A 16,424-nucleotide genomic window follows, 5' to 3' on the forward strand; every position below is an offset into this window, starting at 1 on the left:
TTTTTCGCGAATACTTTTGCGCGGTAAAGAGCAAACACCGCCTGCCTTACATTTGTATTTCTATGGTACTTATTTTCCTTTCTTTTATCCTGTGTATCTGGAATTTTTTTTAATTGTGTTTTTCTTAAGGGAAATTTCTTGTGTACTCATTTTTCTGATTTCGATATGCGCGTAATTTTGTAATCGGAATACTTCGCGAATAATTTTGCACGGTAAGAGTAATAAACCAGACTAGCGTCGCTTACTTTTAATTTGCTTTTTCTTAGTAAATTAGTTTCGATTTTCAGTTCCTTGTTTTTGATAGCTTTTAACCGTGTTTCTCCAGTGTTTTGGTTTTCGGCAGTAAAGTTTCTAATTTAAGTCCATAATTTCAAAAGCTAAATGTTTTTCCGCTGTCGCAAATATGCCGGTAGTCGACAACACCCTCGGCGCGTCACCAGCTGTTGCCGTCGTAAAAGCCATTGGCAGCACGCTCATATTCCCTCAGCAGAGGCAGCCAGCAATGCAAGAACACACAAAGCGCTGCCTATCTGATGCATAGCGACAGCATACAGCAACACACACACAGCCAATAGCACCCGATAGAGAAAAGCCGTATCGCGGCTGATGGCACGTTAATAATACGCCGCACAGCATAACACACAGCATAGAGCGTTGCAGGCTGCCCTTGTTACAAATACATATCGGCCAAAGCTTAAAGCATAGCACACGCACAACACAGCACACATTCTAAAGCATTCGCAGCCGTTGGAATAGCATTCTCCGTTCTTATAACATAGCACGTTATAAATCCTACCAGCCACTCAACATTATAGCCGGAATTTCGTTCCACAATCGGGATACAAGTAAGTGATTTTTAACGGCTCCTATACGGTTGCTAACATAAGCGGCCGTTTATTTGCACGCGCGTATCCGGTTTAGATGGAGAATATTATTGCATAGCGCTGGTAAACGGTGGTCTTTCGTCGGTTGGGAAAACGCTGCTGATTTCTTTTTCTACGTTTCCGAAATCGGTTTTAAATTAAAATACTTATATTCAACATAATGTTAGCAATCAGTTTAAAAGAAAAGAACCTTCGTGGAGGTAGAATAACACCGAGAAAACAGCGGTGGCTGTTGCGCGGCGCTATGTATTCGCCAATAGTGTGGTCATTTTCTCATGATTCTCATTTTGCCTTGATGGGTTCGTTAATTGCGGTATTGATTCATCGCGTTGGGGTCTTTGTAAATAATCAGCATTTAGAAACCGCAGTGCATCGCAACTGTCAATTACCGCCATGCGAATAACATAACATCTGAATAAAGCGATTTGCGTAAATCTTTTTCGAGTATTGCCGATTTTCCCAACATTAATATCGACTAGATCCTCGCTTTATATAATTCGATGAATGATAAATTATTATTTATGAATTATTAGAGAACAAAAAATTCGTTACTCAACCGTGTTTTTGGTGTGACTCATTTTTAAAAATTTGCTGGACTTTTTGAAGAATAAATTATTCATTTTTTCTTTTTAATTTTATTTTATCGATTTTTCTTCGGCAAATAAATTCCCAGAAAATATTCCCCGGTCGTCCGTTTATTTAGGGAAAATTAGAAAAAACCCGTGGATATTTTTTTTGCATTTTAATTAAATAGGAAATATGAGCACATGACGCGGCTGTATTGACGCCGTATATATTTTATCACGTGGTCATTTGCTAGCAGTATGGCGAATGCCGATCAGGGCGCACAGTGCTGGCTTTTATCGTTGTCGAGTAGAGCATGTTGTGTAGGCACGCAAATGCGAAGCAAGGCAGTTGTAATGCTGCCGTTCCCTGCAGCACTACGAATGCCGATCGGCCATTATGGCCGCTGCAGTGCTGCTGTCATATATTGCAGGCGGCGTGCAGCGGCGCATTACACATTCCCATAGCGTTCGATTCACAAGAGAACATAGCGAACATTACGCCGGTTTTGGCGGGCTTGGCGGATGTGCGGTGCGCGCCGGTGTTCCCAAGATTCAGCTGTACGCGGCGAGGGCACAGTAAATCAGTGGAAAATTTAGTCCAGCATTTAAAAATCGCTTTTAAATTGTAAAAAACTTCATAATTTTTTCCTTAGTGGAAATTTGTAGAAAACGTCTAGATTAAATATTCTGAAACTTCATAAAATTAAAAATAACCAGGTGTTCAGACCAGTGAATATTCGATCCATCTGTATTCTGTCTAAAAACCACTTTCTAATACACATCAATACAGCACAGCATTTAAAAAAACTTGTTCCTTTTTCATCAAAAGATGCTGCGAATTTGTCAAAAATTTTCTCAGACGTGCAGTATTTAATAAATTAGCAGACTGTTGATTTCCTGGCAATGTTCCTCAACGTCATCCAGTTTTTATTTTATTGCATTTTATTTCATTTCCGCATACACGCCTCTTATCGTGTACTATTCAGTAAATCATTATTCGTGTCATGCTTTGTTATTATTTTTTATTATTCGTGTTCTATAATATTATTATTAATTTTTTATAAATTTTTATCAGCATGATGTATCGTACTTTATGTAACCGAAAAACAACATTATGTAACAACAACATTGGCGGTAATGCTGCAAAATTTGTTGAGAAAAATAACGATTTTTTAAAATACTTAAGTACTGGTCTTTTACTGCAGAAGTTGCTAAGGCATTTTTCATAATACTAGAATATTATTTGCGTGAACATAGCGTACGTACTTTAACGTTTTTATTTATCGCAAAATATACTGCACATGTGAAAATATTGAAAAGTGCCGACACAAGGAGAATGTTTTAACTGCATAAAACACCGAAAAATTTTCCATAAATTTCGTAACGTTTTACTAAAAACTGCTCATCATCCCGCCATGGCTGCGCCCGCTCCCAATCTGCTGATGTGCACAATGTGCCGGAAACGGCAGCCGGCAGCGGCAGCGCCCAGTAAAGCGCGCAAGGTCGCCATGCAGCCGGCTGTACAGGCGATGGGGACCATTCTGCAGAAACACCGGAAGAAGACAATATTGACCGGACGTCTGCAGAAAAAACCCGCCCACCTTATCCAGAAAAAGAAGCCATTGCCGGCGAAAAAACGCACGGCTTTGAAGCGGCCCATCTCTCTGTATAAACTGTATAAGAAAGCGGCTGTGGTTAAAAAGCGTCATGTCAAGGGCAAATACCATCAGAATGCGACGAACAAACCAGCGCGCAAGGCGCCGAAGAAAGGAATTAACACCAACAAGAAACGCGCGGTTTTTAATGCCAGAGTGAAGAGGTAGCGGTTTCCCTGTACGGCTGTTGGCGCTTGCTGAGCGGTGAACAGAAACTGCTGTCAAAATGCGTATTTTAAAAGGGTGTCGCCACAACGTGCAGCCGTTCGGTCGGCGGTCAGCTGGTTGGTTTTACTGGGATCTGTTCGCCACAGTTAAATTATTTGAAAAATTATTCATAAATCTGCATAATTATGGATCCCGCTTTACCAACCGAATTATTGATTTCTGAAATTTAATTTTAATAAATACCATTATTATTTTATATTTAAATCATAAACATTCATTTATGAAGTGAAGAAACGGCGTCTTGAATGAACATGGTCCGTGCAGCTTTCAATACGGCGCAGGATCTCTAATTTCCTGTATCGTCCTCATTCACGCTTGTTTTCGAATGCGTTGCATCTGGCTGTGCTTTGGCAGTGTGCAAAATCTCAGTTTTATTTTCTCCTCAGCCGCAGTGCGTAGAAGTTCTCTGCATCGTTCGTTAATCAACTTAATCTTAACAGTTAATTGTCAGGCTCAGTTAACAATCGGTTACAAAATATTTTGACCTTCGTTCCACTACGAGTTTAATTTATTTTAATCCCTGGGTAATTCTTAACGTTCTCCCCGTTAGATTGAACGCCAAAATGGTGCGCAAAGCGTCAGACAGTGGGAAGCCCCGCGGAAAGATGTCCGCCTACGCATTCTTCCTCCAGACCTACCGCGACGAGCTGAAGCAGAGAAATCCCAATGAGTCGGTGAATTTTGCGGAATTCTCCAAAAAATGCGCGGAAAAATGGAAGGTAAGATTCGTCTTATTCTGGCGGAGAACGCCTGAAAATAATCAGAAATAAAAACCTGTTTTGCGGATAATTGCGACGGTCGTTGTATCATCCCTGTACGGTGTTGTAGTATGGTAATGGCAGTACATCGAGAAGTGTTGATTTGCGCCTAGTTGTTTGAAAGCTTATTTTCGAGAGATTTTCCAATTGTTTTTGCGGTTGTTTAGAATATGTCGGAGGTTCAGAAGAAGCGCTACAACGATATGGCCGCCAGTGACAAACTGCGTTACACCAAAGAAATGGCCAACTACAAGCCACCTCCCGGCGAACGCGGTGGAAAGCGCAAGCGCGGAAAGAAGGATCCCAATGCGCCGAAGCGGGCTCTGTAAGTCAGCGCCAACGGCGAAAATTCCATAATTTTTTTTAAATTTATCATTCCTTGTTTCCTTTTTCTCTTTTCCTTAAGTTTTTTCTTGCACGTTTTCGACTAAAATGATTTAATCAATAAAATTAATGGCGATTTTTGCGGGAAAATTCCTCTGTATTTTCTCAAATTATACTTCTTACCGTTCATTTCTTTTTTGACAGCTTCTATTTTGCAACCAGCTATGAACTAATAACTTTATTTAAATTTTTACAACAGGATTTTATTCGGCTGAATTTTATGGAAATTTTGTGGTGAATTATTGTCGTTTAAATTTGCGGAGTTTTCCATTTTTCTTGTATTTTTGCGCAGGTCGGCGTTCTTCTGGTTCTGCAATGACGAGCGCCCGGCCGTGAAGCTGGCGCTGAACAACACCAACCAGGTCAGCATCATCGCCAAGGAGCTGGCGCGTCGCTGGGGTCTGATGCGGCCGGAGCAGCGCTCGCGCTACGAAGCCCTGGCGCAGAAGGACAAGGAGCGCTACGAGAAGGTACGCCGCACAAAATCATTCTCCCTTTATTGGCATTTAATTGATTTTTATCTATGTCAAGTTGAATAATAATTTTCTGATTATCTGTAACTATTTTAACCGTTTGTTGTGATTATATTCGTATTCGATAAGCAGAATATTCTATGAATTACGTAATTTTACTGATGGGAAATAATTAATAATAAATAATTTAGAATATTCTCCTGGTAGTTACTAGCAGGCAGGCTGAGGCAGCATGACTGCATTCAGTTTGGTTTACGAGATTAATAACGTTTTATTTGGTAGTTTGAATTGGTGTTGTATAATTTCTTCTATTTTTTTCAGCTATTCACTTGAAAAGCAATTTCTCGTAAATTCGTAATTCAGATTAATACGAGATTAAAAATAAATTAGAACTATAAACGGTAGTAATTAATACTGATTAAAATGCTGATGGTAAATCTTGTAAATTTCCCAATAAAATTCAGTAGCATTGAAAGCTGAATTAAAAACTTCAGTTAGCCATAGGTAAATGAAAAAGCCTAAATGATTAAATGGAATTTCGGAGAATTATTTCCAGGTGAACTACAAACGATTTAAAATTGTATTACCGAGATTTATAAATATTCTTCTATAAGATACTGGTAAATTCATAACATTCATTTGAAAAGCAGGAATTAATTAAAAACATGTACAGTGTACACAAATAAATGTGCAAAAAATTAACCGAATTATAAAAAAATTAATAAATTCCAAAATAATTCAAAATAAAATTTTAAATGAATATTTGTGTAGAAAACAAAGCGTACATTTCAGAAATATTGCTTATAAATTCGTCGTAGATTAAATTCAGTAACAATTATAACCGAATTAGATGATTTATAATCTTCTAAATTAATTTTAGAATAACCTCAAAAAATAAATAAAATTGAAGACAAATTGTTTGCGTAGGAAAACAAAGCGTACAAGCAGCGGATGGGTCTGCCCCTGGGGCCCAAACGCGGGCCGGCCGCCGTGGCGCAGACCAGTGCGATGGTGCAGCAGCCCATGGAGGATGACGACGATGAGGACGATGAAGATGACGAGGACGACGAGTAGACTGGACGTTAACCGAAGCGGAGCAGCACACACAGACAGCAGTATATTGGCACTGTGTTCCATATCGTAACGACGCCCGTGGTTTCCCCCCAAAAACATTAATCCCTTTATTCCTGTTATTTTATTGTATAGTTGCGAAACGGCCCGAGCTCCCGCCTCGCGGGGCGGTAGACAGTGGCGACGAACAATTGTTGCTTTTTAGCTGTTGGATCTCGTGGAGACGAATTATGTTATGTTGTTTCCAGTGGCAGAGTGAGGCTGCGTTGACATAGCGTGGAGTACTGTATTATTGGGTATTATAGTGGCATCGAGTATAATTCGAAGGTTTAATTCGTGGCGGTATTTTTAGAGGCATTTTGCGCGCGGGTCTCTGTCCATATCATTTGTTGAATAAATTCCGAAATTCGAATGCTTTAAGAATTTCTCCTGGATATTGTAAGAAAAATTCAGTAGTAATTCTCTAAAAATCAAAATTTGTTAGGAGACAATTTTCCCAATGAAAACTTAATTACTGCTTTTTGGTAAATAACGATAATATGAGTTTTATTCGGAAATTAATTAAATGCGGTATTTCTAAAAGCATTTGGCGTCTCTGAATAAATTTCGAAATACGAATGTAATGCTGCACAAATTCCTGTACATGCTACCGTAAGCATTTTCTATAATTATTAATTAATTATATTTTAGAATTATGTCTTAAAAGTATAACTGATTTGGGCAAATTTACCACTGAAAAAATTAATGGTCGTTTTCAAATTTAATGGATAACTTATTACCATAAATTAAATAATTTCCTTAACGATTTTAAAAAAATTCCAGTTTATTACAAGTAGGATACAAATTTACAATTGAAAACATTAATTGCCGTTTTTAAATTACTTTGATAATAATATTGCCATAAACGGATAATAGCAACTAATTTTTATTGTCATTATTCCATTTTTCAAGAGGCCAATTCGCTAATGAAATTTAATTACTCTGCAGCTTTTCGCATAAATTAAGGTAGCGCGGGTAAACAGTAATTCCATGTTTATTTCGTGGCGGTATTTTAAGAAGCATTTGCGCGGGTCTCTGTCCATATCAATAAATTTTGTTGAATAAATTCCGAAATATGACAGTAATGCTTCACGAATTTCTGCTGAATATTGTAAGAATATTTCAGTAATAAATCTTAAAAATCAAAATTTATTAGGAGATAATTTTTCCAATACAGAATTAGTTACAGCTTTTATGTAAGTTACGATAACAGGAGTATTATTCGGAATTTATTTCATGAAGGTATTTTTGCAAGCATTCGGGTCGCGGATCTTTTTCCGTATCGGTTGTTGAAATAATTCGGAAATGCGAATGTAACATGTGAAGGCCGATAGCTCCGCCTTCATGATTGGCCATTCGCCATTGTGTTTTGCTGTTCTGGGGATTTCCATCCCACACATTGCTGCTGTTTTGACGGACCTACAGCACAGCTGCGCTGGCTGTAGGATCCGATCTCATTAGTCTGGTGTTGCTGCGCCACGGTGCGCGAGTTAGATTTCGGCATTAAAGCCTCAATCCGGGTTCGCCGCTGTTTCGCCGTCGAAGGTACGTGGGCGCCCATAAGGCCCCACGTAACAAACACTCCTCAGATTTCTACCGAATAATATTATAAGGATATTTCCCAAAATTTAAATTTATATTGAGGCAAATTTATCAATGAAATATATTCGCTTGCCGAGCCGTGTTTCCAGTACGTAATTTATTAGTTATATAATAAATTTAAAAAAAGTATTTCTGTCACAGTTCTCTAAAATCGGATTCTTTAGGAGGCAAATCTACCAATGGAAGACGGAAGTTTAATTACGGTTTTTAGGTTATTATGATTATTGGGTACCAATGTACCGTTAATAAATATATTTCTGTAACAATTCTGCAAAAATCATGTTTTTTTTTAGTTAGGAGGTAAACTTACCAATGAAAAATTCAGTTATCGTTCAATTATCAGTTTAGATTTTTAGGATAATTTATTACGATAAACCAAAAATACTTCTGCCAGAATTCTTTAAAAATTAAATTTATTAATTATTGGGAGGCAAATTTACAAATGAAAATTAATTGCGCTTTTTAAACTGTTACAAAATAAATATCAGGACGATAAATCAAAAATGGCAGCTAGCGTACGGGCATTTGGAGCGCGGAAAATACTGTCCATACATACTCCATATTATTTGTTGACTAAATTCCAAATTACGAATGTACATAGGCGCCAGTGTTCTAACGCCGCATAAATTCTTATTAAATGTACGTTTACAAGAATATTTCTAAATTATTTCCTAAAGAAAAAGTTACAAATTAAAATTGTATTGAAAAATTAAAAATGTATTTAAAAATTATCAATTTTTTTAAAAGTTAATTATTAAATATATTAAAAATTAATTAAATTTATTTAAAAATAAAAACTGTATTTAGTAGCTATAAATTAAAAAACTGTAAAGTTAAACGAACTCTGGATGTTATAAAATGTAGCTTTTTCGCTTGCTCTCGCTGGTTTTCTTACTGACAACTGTTTAATCCGGTTTCATCAATAAAGCAATTGCCATTTGATAGCCAAATTAAAATTGTATTTACGTGCCAATAAAAAAAGCAATGATTTTAAAATATTTCAACAACCATTATCATTTGTTTATAATATTGTACTAGATGTGTACCGGGCGTTTTATGCGGTCGTACACATTCTAAAATTTCTAATAATAATTTTTTCGTTTTTCGTTAGCGTTTTTTCGTTTTTCGTTTCATTTTACCGGTCCTGCTTGCACAAGTAATCATTGCCCGGCAGTTGCGCCCGCGCGTAAAGAATTATTATTACAGTTACGATACAAAAATGCAGCTTGGCTCAGCACGAAACATCTTGTTGCGCAAGCGGTATTTGCTACTGATTTATTACAACAAAAATCGGCAAAATTTCTTGCTAATTTTAGAACGGCTACTGAAAATGTCATTTATTGGTAAAAAGGATTGGGAATTTTACTGACAATGAAGCTACATTATTCAGATTCAACCCATCCACAGTCCAACATTTGGAGGGGCCACTACGCTACGATTACTCTGCACTCTTACGCACTTTCTCAGCCGTTAACGGAGTTTTACGAGCAAGCGGCATAAGCAATTAAAACATAATCAAGTAAGCCAATTTTCTCGTATAACGGTATAATCAATTAAAATTGTGTATGCGATGACTCCTTGTTAGAGATTATTTAATTGCAGTTGCTAATTTTTGTTTGTTACTGCATTTTCTTAAGAAGCCGTTTTATTTTTTGCTTATAAAAAGAGTTGAGTTTCAATTTTAGCTAACACGAAATCGCTATCTCCGAAATCCGATATCGGTGAGTACTGTTTCAAGTTGCTTGTCAGCCGAGAAAATAATTTTTTCTTAAATTCGCATAATTACAGTAATCATCGTTATTTTTTTTAAATAACGATAATAATTATAATGTTGATCGATGATATAGTTCGTACATGATTTCATGGATTAACTAGTAGGCTGATTTTATTTCAGTAATTTTCATCAGAAATTAATTAAGAAAAAGATGATTTACAGTAATATTAACGTTAACTGAGGAAAAGATGTTAATTTTATAAATTAATGTTCCCTGTTCGGTGTTTCATAAATGCCGGTAAAACTTGAGTTGACAGTTGGCAGTTTTATTACACCGATTTCATAATACCTCACAGGTACTCACCACTGTCCTCCGTCAGGATAAAATGCAAGACGAAGTAAATCGAACAGATTTCACTGCTTAATTCTACGCCGGAAATAGCGCGCACCGTGTACCATAAACAATTTGGCTAGCGGCGAGATATGACCTTATATTATTTCGCGAAGACTGAAGAGCATCTGAATATCGCAGGTTTGGTGGTAAACATCGCGACACCTCCACAATAAGCAGACAGTGCCCTTATTAATATCTGCGAAAAAAGCGCTAGACAAGAAATTTTCGTGTGAAAATTGCACTTCAAAATTTTCTGTGCAAGAATGTGATAAATCAACTTCCAGGTTCGATTGAACGGCGAACATTTATGGCGCGAGTTCTATTCAAAATGTGTCAGATCGTTTAAGTAATTTCGGGGGCGCGAGGTTGTTATTGCCAAACTTTTATTCACACTACTTGCGCACAAAATCTGGAAATGCGAACTGTTTTCCTCACTGCGACTTTGAATTATGACGTCTATATTTAATACCTTATTTATATTATACTGCTTTGTACAGATGTTTGTTGTTATATTATTTTGCTGTAATAATTATATTCTCCATTACTTTTTTCATAGGTAATACAAAATACTTAAATTAATATTGTAGCCTACTGTATTTTCAGTTTATCAGAACAAGCGTTTTTTTTATAATTTCGTGACCAGTGGTCCATTACCAGATATTTTTAAAATTAGATGCGCTCCGTATATGTTGTAGAAAGTACGCAATTCAGGTTACCGTTGTCTATAATTTTAATGTTATTGCATTACACACTGACACTGTTACTCGCAATTATTTCCAGTATGTAACAAATGAATTGCGGTTGCGGAGATCTATTAACCATGAAGAACTGATTGTACGTTTTCGAAAACCTTCACTTCAGATGTACATACTTGAATGAATATGCCGGTATTTTCTTATTTCTGCATTTGCTATGTTTTTTGTATACAGTATGCGCAACTCAGCGCAAGTACTTATTTAATACGAGTAGTACTGTATTTAATTGTCTCTGCATATCGCAAGTAGTAAGACTCAAAGTAGCTGCACAGGCAACAGTGACGCACTGGCGATAGAATCCCGCGCGAAGTTCGTAGTGCAACGGCATTAATGCGGAAACGTGACCAATCGATGTCATACCATCATGTTATGACCATATGTATGTACTGGTTTTCATAAATTTAAATAACCGTCAGATCAGACTCGTCCTTTCTTATATGAAAATTTTTAGTGTGACGGCACATGCTCTTTTTGCTCCAATTACGATAACTGCATGAGGCCATATACACAGCCTAATAAAAATATTTTTAATTTTTTCCTTGTCGGTATATTTGATGCGCGCGTCGCATGGTCGATCTACTGATTCCATTTAATTAATTAATACACAGCGTACACGAAAAAGCGCTACCAGTGCGCTTACGGCAAAGTAAAACATATGACGTAAGTACTTTATACAACCGCATGTAAGGAAGACAATTAGTAATTGCGTAGCGTAGAAACATATGCAGTAGCCGGTTAATTAAGCGCCGAAATTGAACTGAAAGGATCTTTTTGTAGTTATTGCTGTGGTGTATAAAAATAAATTCAAATCGACTAGTCAAAGCGGTTGATTAAGCAAAATGTGAATACTAGAAAAAAAGTAGATTATTATGGCGAATTAATTCACGGAGGTCACCAGACAACCGGTCGGTTCCATTTCTCATGGAATTCCTGTTCGGCCGCCAGACTGTACATGGAGCGTTCCACCGGCGACAGGGGCGGTCGTTCCGGGGTGTACTTGTACTGGATAATGTCGGTTTTCTTCGGGGATGTACCGAAATTTTCTTCCGGCAGGATGGGAATGATCGGAATAACCGGGACACGGGCCTCTTCTTTGGCCGGGTGTGACGCGGTGCCGGTGAAGTATGAGGAGCGGCGCGCTAACGGGCTCCATGAACCGGCCGGCTTCTTTTTCTCCTTACGCACTTCCGATCTGCAATAGTATAATAATTTTAATCAGAGAAACAAACAAACCGCTTACAATTTTTAAAGGTACCAATAAGCTTTTTTAATTAAATGAGATACAATAATGATTGGGAATGTACTATAATAAAAATCTAATTTTTTAAAATTAATTCTAGTTTCCATCCGGCCTAATTCTGTGGGCGTTTTCGTAGTATTACTATTTTCTAATAAATGATTTGCTTTCGTCGAAGAACAAATGTTTGGTCTTCTTGAACACGAAATATGTATACCGCAGCATGAATTAATTTTCACTACCTTTGAATAACAAAATTCTTTTAATACTGTATTTCTATGACCGATTTTGAACATGTCAATCACGGTCGACAATATCATGATTGTCAGGCTGTGATATCACCAAGTGACAAACCAGAGACCTCTGACAAAAGCTTGGTGACCAGCAGAAAAATACGTTTGTGGAACGAAATAAGCATCGCGTGACTCGATTCGGAAGAAGCTGAGTAAATTTTAAGAAATTGATACAAAAATGATTCAGTATGATCGATCATACAGGATAAAAAAAACGTAACGATTTAAGGGTTATTGTGAATAACACGTATCACGTGTCACCAAACGTACGAAAAAAAGTGCTGAAAAAAACTGTCATTGATACAAAAACTTTTAATTGGGTGAGCAAGAACGTTGTTATGAGCACCAACGTGATTAATCCGGCACATGTGATTACTCAACCACTTGCTACAATATCAAATGGCGTTTTTAATTGGGAAACACCGGTCCGTCAGTAATTTTTGTTCCTCAGTTTTAAATGTTTATGTGTGACTAGCTGTTTAATTATGACAGCCAATCCACGGACCGCGGATATGAATACCGCAGTCACTATAGTAAGCGCTTAATAAAATCATGGAGTATGAAAGTTGAGGAAAATTTTACTACGAGGAAAATTCAGAAAATTTTACTCGTACATAAAAATCAAAGCCGAATTTATAAAAAAAACACGTTATTCGGTTTAAAGAGAATGATAGAATATTCTTATACATATGTATATAGGATAATTAATTGCACAATTTATATCTGTACCAGTAAACGAAGCACGTACGAAGCAGAATAAAATATACTGCCAAATGATAACAGCATTTACTCGTACTAAAAATTTTTTTTTAATATAGCAGCATAATTTTTTTATTTGTACATACGTGTTGTATTCGGATTCGCTGGAGGACGATGATCGCAGCGACTGGCGTTCACTGAGCACCGGCGGAAAGCACTGACCGACACCGCCCGCCAAATCCACACATCCGCCAAATAAATCCATTATTTTATTCGATTTCGTGTAGAAGGCAGTAATTACAACTTAAGGTCCGCAACAATGCACAACGTATCTTCCTGTAAAATTCTTCAAAAGCGAGATGCAAAAATTAATATTCTAATATATATCAAACGACCTCAAGTAAACGATTAAGTAAACGCAATGCAGCACAGAATTTGAGAAAGCGTATAACTGCAGGTTTATTTACGAAAAGCGTGTCATATCGCTGTTGTTTATATACAACCATTTATATAGCTTTTTTGGTGGATGCCCGCGGGGCATAGTCATGCGCGAGGATAGTGGTAAGAACGTGTGATTTATGCCGAAACGTCCGTAAACCAAAGAAACACAAGGTTTGTACGAAAATATCACCGAAGCCGCTTTATGCATCTCGGAGTAAACACACGCCTTTCTCAACATTGCATTTCTAATTTCTCCATGTTCTGACACGATACAGCCATAATTATACCGCGAACAAATTAACGCTTAAGCATTTTTGTGCAGGAAAGCGCGGTGTTCTTGTTAAATCGAATTTGCTTTGCACCACTAGGAATAACGTGATTGTACCTTAATTTTCAGTGCTGTAAAATTGTACAGGAGTTTATTTTCGTTAGCGTTACTGTGAAAGATAGACAAATGTTTATTTTAATGGGTTTAAAAGTTTATTTTGCAAGTTCCCATAAATGTGAGAATTTCCCCGGTCAACGCACACACACAGTAACTGGCGCCTGGCGGAGACAAAATAATGTTTCAAAAAAATGAATTTGAATAAATAAAATAATTACTTTGTAAAAATTTATTTAGTAAAGTAAAAAATTAGATTAAATTATTATTAATAGTCAAATAATTTTAATGATCAATATACAAAAAAGAAAAATGTAATAATTGTTGATAGTCTGTCTTATGTTTGTGGAGGTCTTCTGCATTTTTTCTTATAAGTTTAACCAGATTGATCACAGGCGGCGTCAAAGATCGAGTTTATGGCGCCTCTGCGACTGCGACTGCAAGATTTACGAATCGAAACAGCCAAATCTGACCCCGAGAATGATCTACCGGCTGGGTGCAGGTGATGTTGTTCCCAGAAGCGGTTTCGGCTAATTTTATTGGATAATGGGCACCAATTAACAAGCAATTAGTGGCAGTACCGACTGCGTAATTCTGGAGTTACTAGTAACAATTTGATTCATTCAGAATTTTGCACGAAGGATTGTCTTATCTTTCCGAAGAATCAATTAGCTCATATGACCGGTTATTTTGATCTACGACTTACACGAGAATATACAGATATACTGTACTCGTATATATAATTATTATGTGGTGTAGTTAATACAGAAGTACTGAAGTACTTAACTGTACTGTCTGTACATGTTTTCTCAATCAGAAATAATGAATCACAGTAACTTTCTGCTAATTTCTGCAGCACACTAACACAGTTATACTGCAGAAATTAGCAGAACGTAAATGTGATTCATTATTTCTGATTAAGAAAATTGGTAATGTTAACTAATTTTGAGCTTTGAAATGAAATTAACCGGAATCTGTATAAACGCGCAAATACTGACCCTGTCTATTAACGTGTTGCACAAATAAGTTGTGTACGTACGTATACTAACGTATACAGCATAGCTATTATATTTTGTAACAGCAGCCGCGCGGTTCTGCTACTGTTATAGGTGTGAAGGCTGGCACGGTTGGCAGCGGTGCTGACCGGAAGTTGACTACCCTTTATATACTGGTGACCATGGGGATGCGCTGACATCCAGCTCAAGGTCATTGCAAGAGTTTATTAACTAGAATCTGTACGTGTAGCAAAATTAAGCGGCGCGTGCAAGAAAGTCTGTTGAGCAAGAGGAGCATAAGCAGAGAGAAACAAGCGCGGAAGTCACGGAGCAAGATATCGGGAGAAAGAATAAGTTAACAAGTTCAGAGCAGGCTGCAGCAAGAATAATTTCAAGATGATCCTGACCGTGATCGAGATGTGGTCGGTAAAATAAAAAAAAATTTGGATCCGACGCTCCATAACACACTAGCCAGTTAACAGCAAAGCAAGGTACTCGTAATTAACAGTTTAATTTCGCACCCCTACTGGTGGTAAAATATAATCTAATCTCCAGAGCAGTGTCACAATATTAATTTTATATTATAAATTAATAAGGTACTGGTACTAGACTTCATGTTCGGTACGAGTTCGTACCTTGTAATAATGCACAACACAACATATATATATATATAAATATATATATATATATATATATATATATATATATATATATATATATATATATATATATATATATATATATATATATATATATATATATATATATATATATATATATATATATATATATATATATATATATATATATATATATATATATATATATATATATATATATATATCAAGGAAAAGATCTATATTACAACGGAAAACCCCGTACGATCCTGCTACCAATAACCAAAAAAGAAAACGAAAAACCGCTAATGCCATTCGATTCGGCATGTCTGGAAACTGTGTCACATGCATTTAGATTTAAAAAAAAATCTTCCGGTATCGATACCGACATCCGTATCGATACCGGCATCCGCTCAACAGGAAGTTCAAGGTGACCTTGAATAAAACCATTAAAAATACTGGTATATCACAAGTTGCTTAGAACTACAAAGAAAATAATAATAAACCTAATAATAATTTTCAAGTTCACACGGTTCTGCCGGTTTTTGGTAACAGCGTTAATGAAATGCCGAAAAGAAAAAACCTTTTCAGTAAAGAAACATTCTTACGCCGAAAAAAGCGGAATACCATCAAGGCAGCCGAGTATAAGCAGATTTTTGTGAAAGATGTCAGACCAAACGCTAAAGCTCGCCACAAAACTGGAAGCGGAAATGAGACCACAAATTTCCGCAACAAAAGTGCTTTATTCTTACGGACCATCAATGCTAACCTACAGTGGAAATCCTGCGACCGCTGCTCTGCTGATTGTCTAACCACTGAAAAAACCGTATCATTATGCTGTAATAAGTATGGAAAACATCCAGAGAAGCTTATAGATCTGCCAAAAATACCGAGCCGCTACCTCAAATTCGCACAGAAGTCATTTGATTTTCAAAAGCACTGTCGGAAGTACAACAATTATTTTGCCTTCTCAGCAACCGGATGTACTGGACAGTTTAAACCGGTCATGCAAGGATTGTCAAGCCTCATCTTGATGAACGGAAAACTTTATCACCGAATGCTTAATGGTAAATTAAAGTAAATTAAAAAGTAAATTAAATTAGTTGAAATAACTTGAAGTAATAATTGTACTAATAATTGTAATTCAAATTATTATTCGAAAAAAAATTATTGATTACGTACAAAATTATTAAAAATTACAGGAAACGACAAACGTGGTCCTTTACGTTTTTTTATC

The 16,424-nt window shown here is 36.6% G+C and overlaps 2 protein-coding genes across 3 annotated transcripts; one reads left to right on the forward strand and one right to left on the reverse strand.

Annotated features, from left to right (window-relative positions):
- The first annotated feature begins 647 nt into the window (after window positions 1–647).
- On the forward strand, window positions 648–6,433 carry LOC129596862 (high mobility group protein DSP1-like). Of its 2 annotated transcripts, none has more exons than XM_055494247.1 (5): window positions 648–845; window positions 3,884–4,052; window positions 4,259–4,416; window positions 4,768–4,945; window positions 5,876–6,433. In XM_055494247.1, exons 2-5 carry the CDS (start codon window positions 3,897–3,899, stop codon window positions 6,020–6,022), a joined length of 639 nt encoding a protein of 212 aa, XP_055350222.1. In that variant the 5' UTR covers window positions 648–845; window positions 3,884–3,896; the 3' UTR covers window positions 6,023–6,433. The 2 variants fall into 2 exon arrangements, with proteins under 2 accessions (XP_055350222.1, XP_055350221.1); XM_055494246.1 differs by lacking the exon at window positions 648–845 and adding an exon at window positions 2,727–3,269.
- A 4,661-nt stretch (window positions 6,434–11,094) lies between these two features.
- On the reverse strand, window positions 11,095–13,227 carry LOC129596866 (uncharacterized). Its single transcript, XM_055494255.1, has 2 exons — window positions 12,899–13,227; window positions 11,095–11,715 (listed from the first exon to the last, which is right to left on the reverse strand). Exons 1-2 carry the CDS (start codon window positions 13,015–13,017, stop codon window positions 11,415–11,417), a joined length of 420 nt encoding a protein of 139 aa, XP_055350230.1. The 5' UTR covers window positions 13,018–13,227; the 3' UTR covers window positions 11,095–11,414.
- Window positions 13,228–16,424: the final 3,197 nt, after the last annotated feature.

Source organism: Paramacrobiotus metropolitanus, unplaced genomic scaffold, assembly GCF_019649055.1.
Source record: "Paramacrobiotus metropolitanus isolate TYO unplaced genomic scaffold, Prichtersi_v1.0 Parri_scaffold0000097, whole genome shotgun sequence".
NCBI lineage: Eukaryota > Metazoa > Tardigrada > Eutardigrada > Parachela > Macrobiotidae > Paramacrobiotus > Paramacrobiotus metropolitanus.